This window comes from Sinohyriopsis cumingii, chromosome 7, assembly GCF_028554795.1.
Source record: "Sinohyriopsis cumingii isolate HCF-2022 chromosome 7, ASM2855479v2, whole genome shotgun sequence".
In the NCBI taxonomy this organism is placed as follows: domain Eukaryota; kingdom Metazoa; phylum Mollusca; class Bivalvia; order Unionida; family Unionidae; genus Sinohyriopsis; species Sinohyriopsis cumingii.
The window spans coordinates 12,226,391-12,239,855 of NC_142967.1; the positions used below are offsets into that span (position 1 = coordinate 12,226,391).

General features: G+C 36.6%; 1 protein-coding gene across 4 annotated transcripts in view; it reads right to left on the minus strand.

The window, feature by feature from the left end:
* The window catches only part of LOC149794744 (uncharacterized), a 138,758-nt gene that overhangs the window by 73,812 nt on the left and 51,481 nt on the right, over positions 1–13,465 (minus strand). For all 4 annotated transcript variants that reach the window (XM_089964366.1, XM_089964368.1, XM_089964369.1 and 1 more), the window contains one exon: positions 1,115–4,937. In XM_089964366.1, coding sequence (XP_089820492.1) covers positions 1,115–4,913 — 3,799 coding nt within the window. In that variant the 5' untranslated portion in view covers positions 4,914–4,937. The remainder of the gene's footprint in view (positions 1–1,114; positions 4,938–13,465) is intronic.

Consider the following 13,465-nt stretch of genomic DNA (forward strand, 5'->3'; position numbering starts at 1 on the left):
CTAAACTATAATCTCTACATTAACGAGTTCTTTGTTCTTGTTATATGCCACCTCTGCATGCACACAGAGGTAGGTAATACTTGCTCCAACTTTGATTAAAAGTTTCCACAGGATCAATGCTCTTTTCAAAACCCCTCGCATATTGCCTAAACTATAATCTCTACATTAACAAGTTCTTTGTTCTTGTTATATGCCACCTCTGCATGCACCAGAGGTAGGTAATACCTGCTCCAACTTTGATCACACTTTTAATTGTTTTTAAATGTAAACAATTAAATAAAACATAAATATGGGGTTTCAGTATGGAAGGTTAAATGGTGTTTTACAAAGACACCCAGCTCCATAACTGACTTTTTCTTTAAATAACATACCAGTTTTCTATGGAATACCCTGTCTTTGTGGTTTGGTAAGCTGAGAAATGCTATGAAACCTTATTTGCAATGCTCTCTCTCTTTCAGAAAAAAAAACGATCTGCACTGATTCTCAAAAGAAAAATTTATCATAGCAGGGCATTACATTCATTAACGGTAGTTTTAAAAGGTAATTTACCTATATCCATAGTGTTTTACAGTGTTAGCACTAAAGAACATGTAAGGCACTTTTGACCTATCAGTGACCGTATGTAAAACAAGCATTCTTATAAGTGACAATTGTTTCTTCATTTTTTCTGCTACAGATCACTGGGAGAAGAAAAAAACCCAAACACTTTTAAATCTTGTTTTTATTTTAAAATCTGCTAACTACTTATTGAAATTCTTCTATTCAGTAAGTTGCCAAAGGCATGTTTATACTCATAACATGCCAAGTCAATCAATGGAATTAATGATTTAAGATGTTTCTGCTTGAGATAATGTTTCTAGCTAAATGACGTACTGAAATCAAGACACTACCAAGGTGGTAGGCATCAGAAAAGCAATTCAGTGTGTACACTATTTGTGCTTTTCTCTCTCTCTGTGAGACATACACAAGCACACATACAAGTAAAAAAAAAAAAACCTTTTTGGACACCATCATGATGTACTTGATTCATTTTTCTCTTTTTCAGAAAATGTAACACATGCACCTTTAGACCTATTCTTTATCAGTCTGAATGACTGATGCAAATTTTACTTACCTGCAGTGCAAGATGACTGTTGGTTCAAAGCTTCTTGAGGCTTCTTCAACTTCTCAGCCACTTCAGATGCCCTTGTTGAAACTGGCTCCAAGCTAGCTTCTAGATTTCTGCCTTTTGGAGTCACCTGAGACACTGAGGAACTGCTTGGAAAATTTGCTGGGTCTGCAGAAGATCCTGGTAGTTCAATCTTCTGAGAAGGTTCCACAAGCCCTGGTGAGGAGTTCTGTACTTCTTCCACAGCACTGTACAATATTTCCATCTGTTCTGGGGTCAGATTCATCTGATTTAACAAGTCATTGCTTTGACCATACAAGCAAAGTCCTTCATTATTGTATCCCTGGTCAAAGTTGGCCATGGCACTTTGTGGCTGCTGTTGTAAGCTTTCCGACTCCAAGCTTAGGATAGTGTTGATAATTTTACTTTCTTCATCCACTGCATTCTCTGACTGAACACCGGATATACTGCCAGCTCCACAACCAGTTGATGAAGAAACTGGACATAAAGATGATAGAATACCATACTTTTGCCTTGATCTTTGCTTAAGAACTTCAATGTCAGCATCTGTAAGATGTGGCACTACTATATCACCAGGTTTTGGTGGCTGAATAACTTTATCTGCTGGAAGAGGCACTGGCGAGTCTCTGCTCTCTCTGCGCCTACTGCGTGTTTTTGTATTCATGAAATAAACAAACTGATCCTTGAAACTACTACTTCCAGTTATTTTAACTTTGGGCTCGACACTTTTCTGTTCTATGTATTTCTCAGCACGACTCTTGGGTCTTGTAAGAGTTGTTGGAGATAAGGATTCATATCCTCTTGTATCTGAATTTAGGAGTTCTGGGAGAAATAAATCCTCCTCTTTTCCTGCTGACAAAGACATACTTCTCCTGTTATAGGATCTTTTGTATCTCTCTCCTCTTTGATTTTCCAGTTCTTGTTTTCTTAATTTTCCAAAATGCCCCCCTCTACTTCGAGCTGGAACCTCCTTTATCATTTTCCCTTCAAGCATACTTGTGACTGTTACAGGCATGAGATTTTTAGTGCAGTAGTCATGATCATGAGTTATATGACTAATAAATGTACCCATTTCATTATGAATTTTAAGATCTGGGGTATCATATTTTTCAGAGAGTAGCCTGCTTGGTCCATCAACCAATAAAGACACAACTTGTGGTGACGTGGAGGCTATCCCTGCTGGAGACAAAACCATCTTAGGTGGTGTTTTCTGTGTTGATATAGTCATATCTTTTTCATCCAGCTGACCAAAACCAGTATTGCTGAATGAAGCATATGTCCCAATTTTGAACTTGCCAAACTTGGATGGTGTCATACTAGTATTCAATAATGGAGACATTCCAACACCATATTCTGTTGGAGTTGTTGGTCTCTCTTTTAAATCACTTCTTGATCCAAATGTTTGGGATTCTAAGCCTACCAGTCCTGGTACTTCTTCGGGTTTCATTAATAAAGCTTCTTGTAAAAAAGTATTGGGATCCCTTAATGTCATCTCTTGTGTCTGACCTTGTTCAGATACAATGGTTGCTGATGGTAACAATTTAGATACATTCATTGCTGGGAAAGAGTCTTTCACAACAATTTTTGTGGAAAGAAACTGAGATAGTGAACCAACCCCAGAATCCAAGTCCATCACACGTTTAGAATCTGGTGATAGTGTTGTGTCCCCATAACCACTATCTTGCGATAATTCCCCTGATGTGCTTGGTGTTGGGACAGATGCATCTTCCAGAGTATCTATATCTCCCTCTCCTTGCAACCTACAGCCCCTTGAATCACCAACAATTTCTTTTTCTTCATCAAAATGACTCTCTTGCAACTTATTTACAGAGTCATATGACTCCTTGTCAACACAAGGTCCATTATACCTATAACTGCTGCCTTTTCCAGGTATCTCTGCATAACAATGGTCTGCTGTAAAAGCGCAGTGCAAACTGGCTGAAAAGATGTTGTTGTCACTAACAACTGACAGCTTGCCATCATCACAACCAGTAACTACAGTAGATGCATCATTATTACTTGACTGGCTCTCCAAAGATAGGTCACTTAACTTAGTATTGATGCAACTACCACTTTCTAGTGGACTTTTGTTCTCAGGGTTTATGAAGTTTTTCCCAGATTCTGGAATATTAGGACTATCCTCTGTTTTATCTAAAGAACACAATTCCTGCTCAGATTTAGTCTCTTTATTTGTTGCACAATTTACACAAATGTCACTTGACACAAATTCATGTTCATCTGAACTGTTTTTGTGAATGATGGTGGCATAACTCTGCTTCTCTGAGTCCACCTTTTCTGACTTTCTCTCTACCGAAACATTTCTTTCATCACTTACATCTGTACTATCAGCTTGTCCCTGATTTGAATTAGGACTCATGGATTCCAATTCTGTTGACTCGTCTATAAAGTTCTGACCTTTCTCTTGCTCCACATCTGTGGACTCTGCACATTCAGTTGTGATGTCTGAGTGTACAGCCTGATCTGATAAATCAGACTTGTTTTCCTTCAAATTTATTGTACCCTCTTTAACCGCTACATTATCACTAGTAAGAAGGGTATGAATAATATTTAGTGCATTTTTGGTCGGTGTTGTCACTGATTTTTCCAAGTTGGAACAACTGAGGTGATTTGAGTCACAAACAATCAGCTCTGATGATGACTGCGAGTTGGACTCTAGTTCATTTGAACAGCAGGGTGATATCTGTGAGAATGCAGATAAAACATTGCTATCTTTCTTGGAGATATTGATTATAAGTGTTTGTGCTTGTTCCAACTCTGCACTCTGCTCAGTCTCAGCAGCCAATGATATAGAAGCAGACACTACACGTACCAGTGTTTTCTCTTTCATATTTAATGAATTCTCAGTACAAATATCATTTTCCTCATGATTTTTTATCAAAGGCACACTGTCCGATCCAGATGAATCACCATCCCTGAGCTCTGAATCTGCTGACAGCCCACACTTTTCATTCCTTAATTCTGTCCTCTGCTTCACATCCACACTATTGCCATTATCGTCCTTTTCTTCCAACTTTGACAAACACATGGCTGTGTGTGAACTAGTCTCCTTTGGACTATTTATCTGTAGTTCATCAGGGCCTGGGTTATTTGTCCTACAGAAACCTGATAAAGAACCATTATCAACTGCCTGCTCAGCTGTGGCACACTCTATCACTCTATCTTCTTTACCTGGCTGAGTTGTTGGCCTCTGGCAATCAGAAGTAGCAATATCAATAGTTGATACATAGTCCCTGGAGTTATAGGTTGATAAACTTGGTTGACTGTCACTAACGATGGGCCCATCGGAACCCTCTGGGCTTATATTATCATCTGAATCTTCACTTGACACAGAATGAGTTAAATCCCTACTTTGAATTGCAGTATCCACTGACACAGACCTGCTCCTCTCTGTGCAAATTATTTCACCTGACACTAGGTCCAAACCCCGTTCATGCTTATTACCTTTTTTTGCATTGCCATAATTGTGCTCGTCAAGCATTTTCTCTAACTCTGAAGGGGCTACTACATGCAATTTTCTAAGTCCATTGCTTTTCACTCCAGGTGCAACAGAATCTTTGTTACTGTTTACTTTCTGGGATGAAATCCCTGCTGTTTTATTGAATGAAAATGAATTGGGTCGCTTTAGCTTTGTTTTTACACTTGAAGGGTCCCCACTATTATCAGAACTATGCTGCTGTTGAAGTTCTGCTGCTTTCGCCAGCAAGTCAAGAGGATTAAACTCCATTATCCGGCTTCTGCCTTGAATGAATGCCTCTTTTGTCATGCCTCAAGTAAAGTGTTCTTAAACCTACAAAAAGAGAAAGATTTGTTTTAACACAGATAGAGTATTCTGACAGTTAAGAATTTTCTGTTAATATCTTAGTCTTTCAGGCAAAGTATGAACACTTGGCACTGAGAAGCATGGAAGTTAAATGCAACTTGCATTACACCCTCTAAACAGCTTGGCTAGAATACAATTAACATAATCAATGTGTGCTTATTCATCCATATACTGTACCAACTATGAAACCTGACCACAATACACAAGATGAGGACCAACATTAATTGTTCAATCCTGAAAACTCGAGCCACTGAAACTAAATCACTTTTTTTTTAAATGCAGAGGATTCCTGGCAGTATTGCTAGAGAATCTGAAATATGTACAACTATGAAACTTTGAACTAAATATTACATTCTAAACCAAGCACTGATCAATTTCATCTGCATATAGCTTGAGCTGCTGTTGAATCAAGTAACTGTTAAACTTGACAGCTGTGGGAGGTTATGTCTTTATTACAGTGGAACCTGTCTTGAAAGACCACCCCTTCTGCCAAAACTTAATGGTCTCTCATGACAGGTGGTCTCTCATAACAGGTCATGACACTTATATAATCAATAAATCTGTACATGGAGAACCTGGTGTCTGAAGACAGCTGGTCTCTCATAGCAGTGGTCTCTCAAGACAGGTTCTGCTGTAACACATTAACCCATGGTGACGAGTTTACATGGCAGGAGGCAGTAGCCTACTGGCCGAGCTCTGTAGCATCAAGGTCATGTACGATACACTAAAGTAGGTGGTATTATAGAAAGGTATACAGATGTAGCTCTACAATGATACCAAATAATCTGGAAGTTCTAGTTGCACTACAAAATACAGAGGGAAAAACCATATTTTTTGGACCCAATTATTTTCCACCCAAAATTCGCCTGTGGTCAGAATCCGATTTTGTGTCCGGATTTTAGACTTTTTGGTCTCAGACCTAAGGCAGACTGGTATGAACTACAGACAGACAGATGAACCTTTCCAAATGTAGGATAAGATGGGCATTTAGAATAAAGAGTTGTCTCGATATAAAAATAATGGGTCTGTTAAGCAAAAAAAACCCACAAAAAACAACAAACTTTCACCCTTCTTCTCATGCGGGAGCCAAATAGCCAATGAAAAATGATGTTTCTAACACTACTAGGCATTATGTTATTGGAAAATCACCTGGAAGTTGATTTATTAGGATTTATTCAGAAATAGCTTTCAAAATGTGTTTCCTACTCAAATTTCTGACAAAAACTACAAAACCCTCCAGGGTTTAATGTGTTAATAAGACGTACACAGTAAGCTACAAGTGAACCTGACAGCTACTTCATTTGCCATCCTTGCCCAGTTTAAAACCATTTTATTCAAATGAATCAAGAATTCTGTTAAGAAAGTTATTACAATGCTATTGTGATCAAGAATCAATAAACTGGGCTTGAAAAATCCCTTGTCCAGCAACCCTGTACATGGTTGAATATTTGTTGTGCAAGTTAAATTTCACTCCGTTTTCCCTTCAATAGAACCTTTCTTATTGATAAACTTCTGGTGATTTCTGAGATTAGAAGAAATTATTAGCACATTTAAATAAAAATAAACACAATTACTTAAGTTGTATTGTAATAGTACTATCCTCACCCTAGTCACTGCACTATCCTAATTCATAGTACTATCCAAATCCCATTTATCCTGCATGTATTGATCCAATCTCTATATCTATACACAGGAATGGAGATTATAAATTGACAAGTTCTGAAAAGTGAAAACAACTCTGATATAAGGTTTTCCAGCATTATAGGGCTAATAATAAAGTTATTTCAGGTGGTAAGGTATTTATATAGGCTTTTGAAGATAAAATACATTTGTATATAAATTTTCTAAATTCTCTTGATAAATTTAATAACTGTATATCAGAAATAATGGCAAATAATGGAACATCTTGTGCCATTGGTTTTCCATAATATGATTAACCATGGTGTATTAATCATAAATCATGAAGTAATTTTCTTTTTCATATCGTAAAGACAGACTGATAGACATATTATGTTGATTTCATAACACAAACAGTGTTTGTGTTTATATATAAACACAAATCCATAAATGTGTAAAGTATTTCCAAATCTTTAACACCATGGTCTGTTCTTTAATATACAACTGTGAAATTCATGCAAACTATTACAAAAATCATACAATAAAATCGACCAAATGTGCAAAGATTACATCATATTTTCTAGCCTTGCCCATGGACCAAATACCTGATATGTTAAAAATTCTGCTCTTTTTCTAGATAAAGAGTGTTTATCCCCACCCCCCCAATATTTACAGTTCAATAACAAACCATGGATGACTATTAAAATGTTAACAGTTTTGGACAGCATTTCTTTTAAGATACCTAGATGCGAACCATGACAACTTAAAATTCATTTCATACATACCCAACCATTCATAATTTTTACCCAGAATACCTGATATCATTACTGTAATACCAGAAAAGAAATCTATACATCTTTCAATTCATACATCCTTATGCTAAAAAGTTTCTTCCTACCATATCACTCCCTTGTCCCCACTGTTGTTACCGTATCATCTGCTTACAAGTCCATCCGACTGCAAACAACATAGACTCATGTGTGCCACTGCATGTTCTTTGTTTTATTCATTAATTTTACCAAACTGCACAGACCATGATATATTGGTGCACTGTGATGACAGATCGTGACTACATGGCTTGAATGTACCTTATGTACCCATATTAAAGACAAAACTGTTCTCACTGTCAATCCTTTAATTTTTACCCATGTCAACCTCATGTGTAATAATATAATGCCAGGGAATGCATTATTTGTTCTACTTTTCAAGTAAACAGTAGGGTTGGGGGGGGGGGGCCACTTCATAATGATACATATTAATGTACATCAGGGGTCTCGAACATGTGGCCCACCAAGCAGTAACATGTGATCCACAAAATGATCAACATCACAAGTTGTCATGAGAAATAACAAAAGTGATGCAGCCCTAAGGCCATCGAAAATGCCCTCATGCGGCCCTCCGAGTGGTTTGAGTTTTGAGTCCTCTAATGTACATGATACATTCTGATGATACACCTCTAATGCAATTCATTCAATTCAAGCATATTTACCTGTAAAATGCTGTGCCTGTCTAACATTAGCCACAGTGCAATAAGATGTTCCAGATTTAAAGGAAAAGAATACAAAATGATGTGCTTAGTTTTACAGCTGCAGCATTAGTTGTGCAGACAGATGTGAAACTAAGACAATCTGCTCAGCATAATTCAGTCATTTACTTCCCTCATGAGTGACTGCCTGATTGAAACAGAATACACAGCTGTTTTCTTTATTGATTTACTTGAGGATGCTAGAGTGTCTTCTTTATTAGACTGGTTTTTGGCATCAGGGTATTTTGGTGATCTTTTTATTTTTTAAGTAGAAGAGATCTTTGTTGGACTGCCCACCTGATACTTGCACAAAAGATGTAGTGATTAAATACTGTACCCAGATGCCCCATAAATTGAACAGAGTAGCCTACAGATATATAATAGTTCATCTCACAAAGTGCGGAACAGGATTACCTTTAACTTTCTTCATGAATTGTGAACTGCTGAGCATGTGCAGCACTGGTGAGCTGACGTATTTGAAGTTTAAAGTAAAACTAGAACCTCAAACAGAAGTGGTGTAGGTAGATAAAAGTTCATTCTTTACTTGTACAACATATACAAAGAATTAAGAGTTTTATTTCCCTCAAACAGTATAACTGATGAAATAATAATTTATCAATCAGGATTATAAATAATCTTATAATCGGAACTTTTCAGATATATCTAACAGTATCCGGATGGTAAATCCAAATATCTCCTTTAACAGATGTTCCATTTCAGAATTAAAATTGAATTGTGCCCCTCTGTACATTTGCTGAATGAATTTTTTAAGAGTAATTTTAAAATAAATATATTAGGTTCTAAAAAGAATTAGTCCAAAAGAAGTGACAATAATTGCATATTTTTAAATTTCATAAGACTTGGAGTTTTCTACAGATAATGTCTAAAAATTTGATTTCTATTATTAGGGTAAGGCAACTTTATATCTACATAACTATATGAAAAGAAAGACACAGGCTGCTGTATGTATAAAGAAAGTTGCTGCTGAGAAATAAAAATGACCAAAAGCCTTGTAGACAAAATTCTTTTTAATAAGCTGGGCCTAACCATAGAAGATTTTGTTCATTTGCTCCTGGCACACCTAAAAAATGCTAGTTTTGTATTTAACCCTTTACCTCATAGAGCATAGTGACAAAGAGCAGCACACTATAAATAGAACACCTGTTACCTAGTCTACAGCATGCGCATAGACCTGCCTGTGTACTGTTAAGCAATGTAGTGTATGTAACGTTTAACAGCAGTTTTAACCATTTTACATTTTTGGTACACATCTATTATATGTGGAAAAATTTAAGAGTAAAGTCCCATTGTTATGGCTGTGTAATTTTTTTTTACGGAAGAATATTTTATGTGCTTTAAAATCTTGAGAGAACTCATTCACCGTCATGTCAGTGAGGCCGCGTGACCAACCGTAGCTGCCATTTCCCATATTCGAAGTTTAGTTTTTTTGTCTGCGTCTACATCACAAAGTGATCTGAATTTGATAATTTATAAAAACTAATTGCCGCCTACATCAATATCAGAGCCTTTACCTAAGTTATTGAATCTTTCATGGTTGTGATTATAATCATGAAAACTTTGTACGTACTGAATGAAATCCGCGACCGCCATTTTGGAGAGTGGAGATTACGACCAAGTTACTTTAAATAGCAGATACTTTAAATAGCAGATATCAACCAGTGCATAAATAGCGACCACGTGATCTGACGTAATTGTCAATCGCAGAAATGAATGTAGTATCTAATAGGGGGGTTTTCCCCGAAGGTGGCACTACGAAAACCAGCTTAAAATGGCTGATGTTTACTGCAGGTGTCAAAGAGCGCTTCCATGCGAATGGAGTAGAGGGGTCAAAAGGCGTTTCCTTGCAAATGGAGTAGAGGTGTCAAAAGACATTTGCATGAGGTAAAGGGTTAATCATATATTATGTGTAAAGTGTCAAATTTTGAATTGTATTGAACCTTAAAGTTGAATATATTGAGCATTACAATTTTTTCATATTTAAGCCAGAAAAGTCTTCGTGAAGAGTCACTTCGACCTTTCTTCTTACCCCACAAAAGTCAGTGTTAAAGGCTAGAATTTATGACTCGGGGAGATTGATCTAGGCATTGCTACACTGTCCTGAGAAAGTAAACATTTGCGCTACCAACCACAACTGCTTGAAAGGAACCCATGTCAAATTATCGTTTTCAAACGGAAATTGATATGCCCAAACTTCACAGATTCTATGCTGTCAGAGATCTGATGGGAGAAATTATTATCTTGGGATAATTTAGGAACCGCTGCTTATGACTGGCCAGAGTAAATTAAGGCATACACTTTGAAAATAACGTGAATTTATAAGTGACAACCTTAGTCAAGCATCTTCAGTCTTAAAATTTCTGTGAGAGGAAGTGGCCCTGAGGATGACTAAAAAGAATAGTGCTTTCCTCGTTAAACAAGAAAAGGGGACCAGGTGGCTGTCTTGTAAGAAACGACAGGGTTTCGTGCTAGGATGCACCGTTTCTGAAAGAGAACAGCATTAAGGAACAGCTTTCTGGAGAGAGGCAGGACAGTCCGAAGACAGTTGTTGTTGTAGGATTTAACACCATTTTTCAGCTCACGATAGGCTATACCTGGCAGCCAGTATTAATGGTGAAGGAAGAACCTGGGAAAACCCCGGAAAAACCACCAACCCACAAGAAGCTAGTGGCAAGCTTTGTCACATACCCACATTAGCCGAATCCGAGACTCGAACCCACGCAGAAAGAGGTGTGATGGCAGTGATCCGTAATGGAGAGCACTTTAGACCACTTGGCCACTCAAGTCCAAAGAAGAAAAAAAGAGTAACAAGTTCAGAATAAAGGACTAGGAAATCCAGGAAGGGGTGAAACATAGAGACTAGGAAGACTCAATGAAACAGTTGTGGACATTGCACTCTTTTCACCACTTATTATGATGACGAAAAAAATCCAAATTAGACACTGCTATTAAATTCTGTTGACATAATTTAGATTGAATTGGAACTGCCGCTATTAATTTGTTTTGATTAAGTTTGTTATTTTTTTCTTGCCTAAGGGGGCTCGTATTGTATTATTTCTTCTCAATATTCTTGCTCAGTTCTCTTTTGAAATTCTATCATCCACTCCCACCGGGCTATAATATCGAGGGAGGTCATCCTCTAGATAACACCAGCCATAATTCAATTAACCAACCCTCTCACTAAGTGGGCAATGTTACATTACTTATACTTTTTTGTGGTAACATTTTAATCATATAAATACGACAATGAAACTATGAAGAAGAAAAAAACACTGAGAAGTAGAAATAACCCAAAACAATGTTGGCAAAGTACTTTAAAAGTGGGTTCTACCCATCCAAATCAGCTAATGAGAAAGTTTCTGACCCAAGCCAACAAGAACAGAAGTAACCAAATCAAATTAATTGTTTACTCAAGATCATATAAACTGTAGAATAAACCCATTTGATAGATAGTATCAAGGTCTTACAATGTTATTCATAATTGGGAATGCTTTATTCAGTGGTAAATACTGTATGCGTACACTACTTCACACACACACACACACACATGTCAGATCCAACTGCAATAACCCAGATCTACTGTCACATAATGCACTGGCAGACCTGGGTCCAGAACACTTGCCTGAACTTATTTGTAGAACAAAGAGTACAGACTGCCTGTTGACACATGATGCATAGGTGGATCCGGGTCTATGTTTCCAGTTGGATGTCACTTGAATAAATGGTATTTACTTTACAAATAACAAATCTACAGTCACAGCCCAATAGTGTGTGTGCATGACTGTTCTCTTAGTGGCACACATTCCTTGATCATCCCAAGTAACTCAATCCAAAATGAATCGACTGGTTGGATAGGATTTTATATTTTTTTGTGGTCTTAAACATACTCTTTATACTATTTAAGCATTGTTTTTTTTCTCAACCATATTAAGTCAATACTGTGGAGTCTTTATCAAGACAACTCAAACAAAACTGGTAAACCAATTCAATCAAATAATTAGCAAATAGGAAACATAAATAAATTGATCAAATGTCAAAATGAGTGTGCAATGTATACAGTTTAACTGCATGTCAATACAATAATGGTAATATAGTGGCAAATAAGATGAAGCAATCAAACCTAAAGTGTAATCAATGATTACATACCTCATCTCTACGAAGCTCACCTTTATGAAGCTTTCAGTAGTTTCCAGTCGAATTTGTAAACATTATTAACACACAGAAAGTAGGTTCTGACTAAAGGATTTGCGGTACTAATGATACTGAAGGATGGGAACTAATATTAAAACTAGAAAAATTAACATAGTGTATATTTGGGTTTGGTTGGCTATAATTACCTGAAAGCAAAGTAAGATTGAAAGTTGTTAAATTTTGAGTATCATGATGTTTCCATTGGCTTGATATAGGAGCTGATTTAGTACTGCAAGTCCTATAGAGAACAATTACCTTACAATGGTTCCAAACATGCACGTACAATCAATTTTACTATAGGTGCAAGATTATGGTTCTATTTGTCGATAACAATGAATGCCTTTTTGTCTACTTCAGGATGATTTTCAGTAAGATATTAAACCCATTCAGATACTGCAACAAATTCCATGAAAAGGAGGTGTGGCACTGCGTAGATTTTTCTATGCTGAATGGGGTGTACTGCACATTGGTTAATATCAATGAAATCCAATATATGAAATAAAGAAAACTGACCAATTAAAGAATAATTATGCTCACCATTCTATTTCCTCCTTGTGTTTTGAAACACTGTGTTTCAGATCACTTCGGTCTCTACCACCATTCTTAATGCCAATTAACCCCTCAAGATTTGTTGTCCTACCAATTTAATGCAGTGAATGTTTTGAACTTCAAATTTTGTAATTTATTTAGCTTATATCTACCTTATGTTAAAAATTATATTTGTTTTAAAGGAATTTTTAAGTTATTCATCATTTAAATCTTCTTTTCTCACCTAATACATGCACATATTGATGTCACAACGACCTCAACAAGGCTGATAATAAATTTCAATCTGGTAGAGAGAAAAATGTGAGAGCAACAAGATAACTCTTGATTAGATGGATTTTTTTTGTTGATTTTTTACAACCAGAAACTCAAAGACTTAAATGTTGTCTGCAATACACCATTGCTATTGGTACACTGTATGTGTACATGAACATAAATCAAGGGTAGATATGTGTGTGTGAGATTTGGATTTTTAATGTGGCTTGCAATTAGTTTATGTGGCAGGAGGTAGTAGCCTACTGCCAAGCTGTAGCATCAAGATCATGTATGATACACTAAAGAGGGTGCTATTATAGAAAGGTATACAGATGAAGCTCTA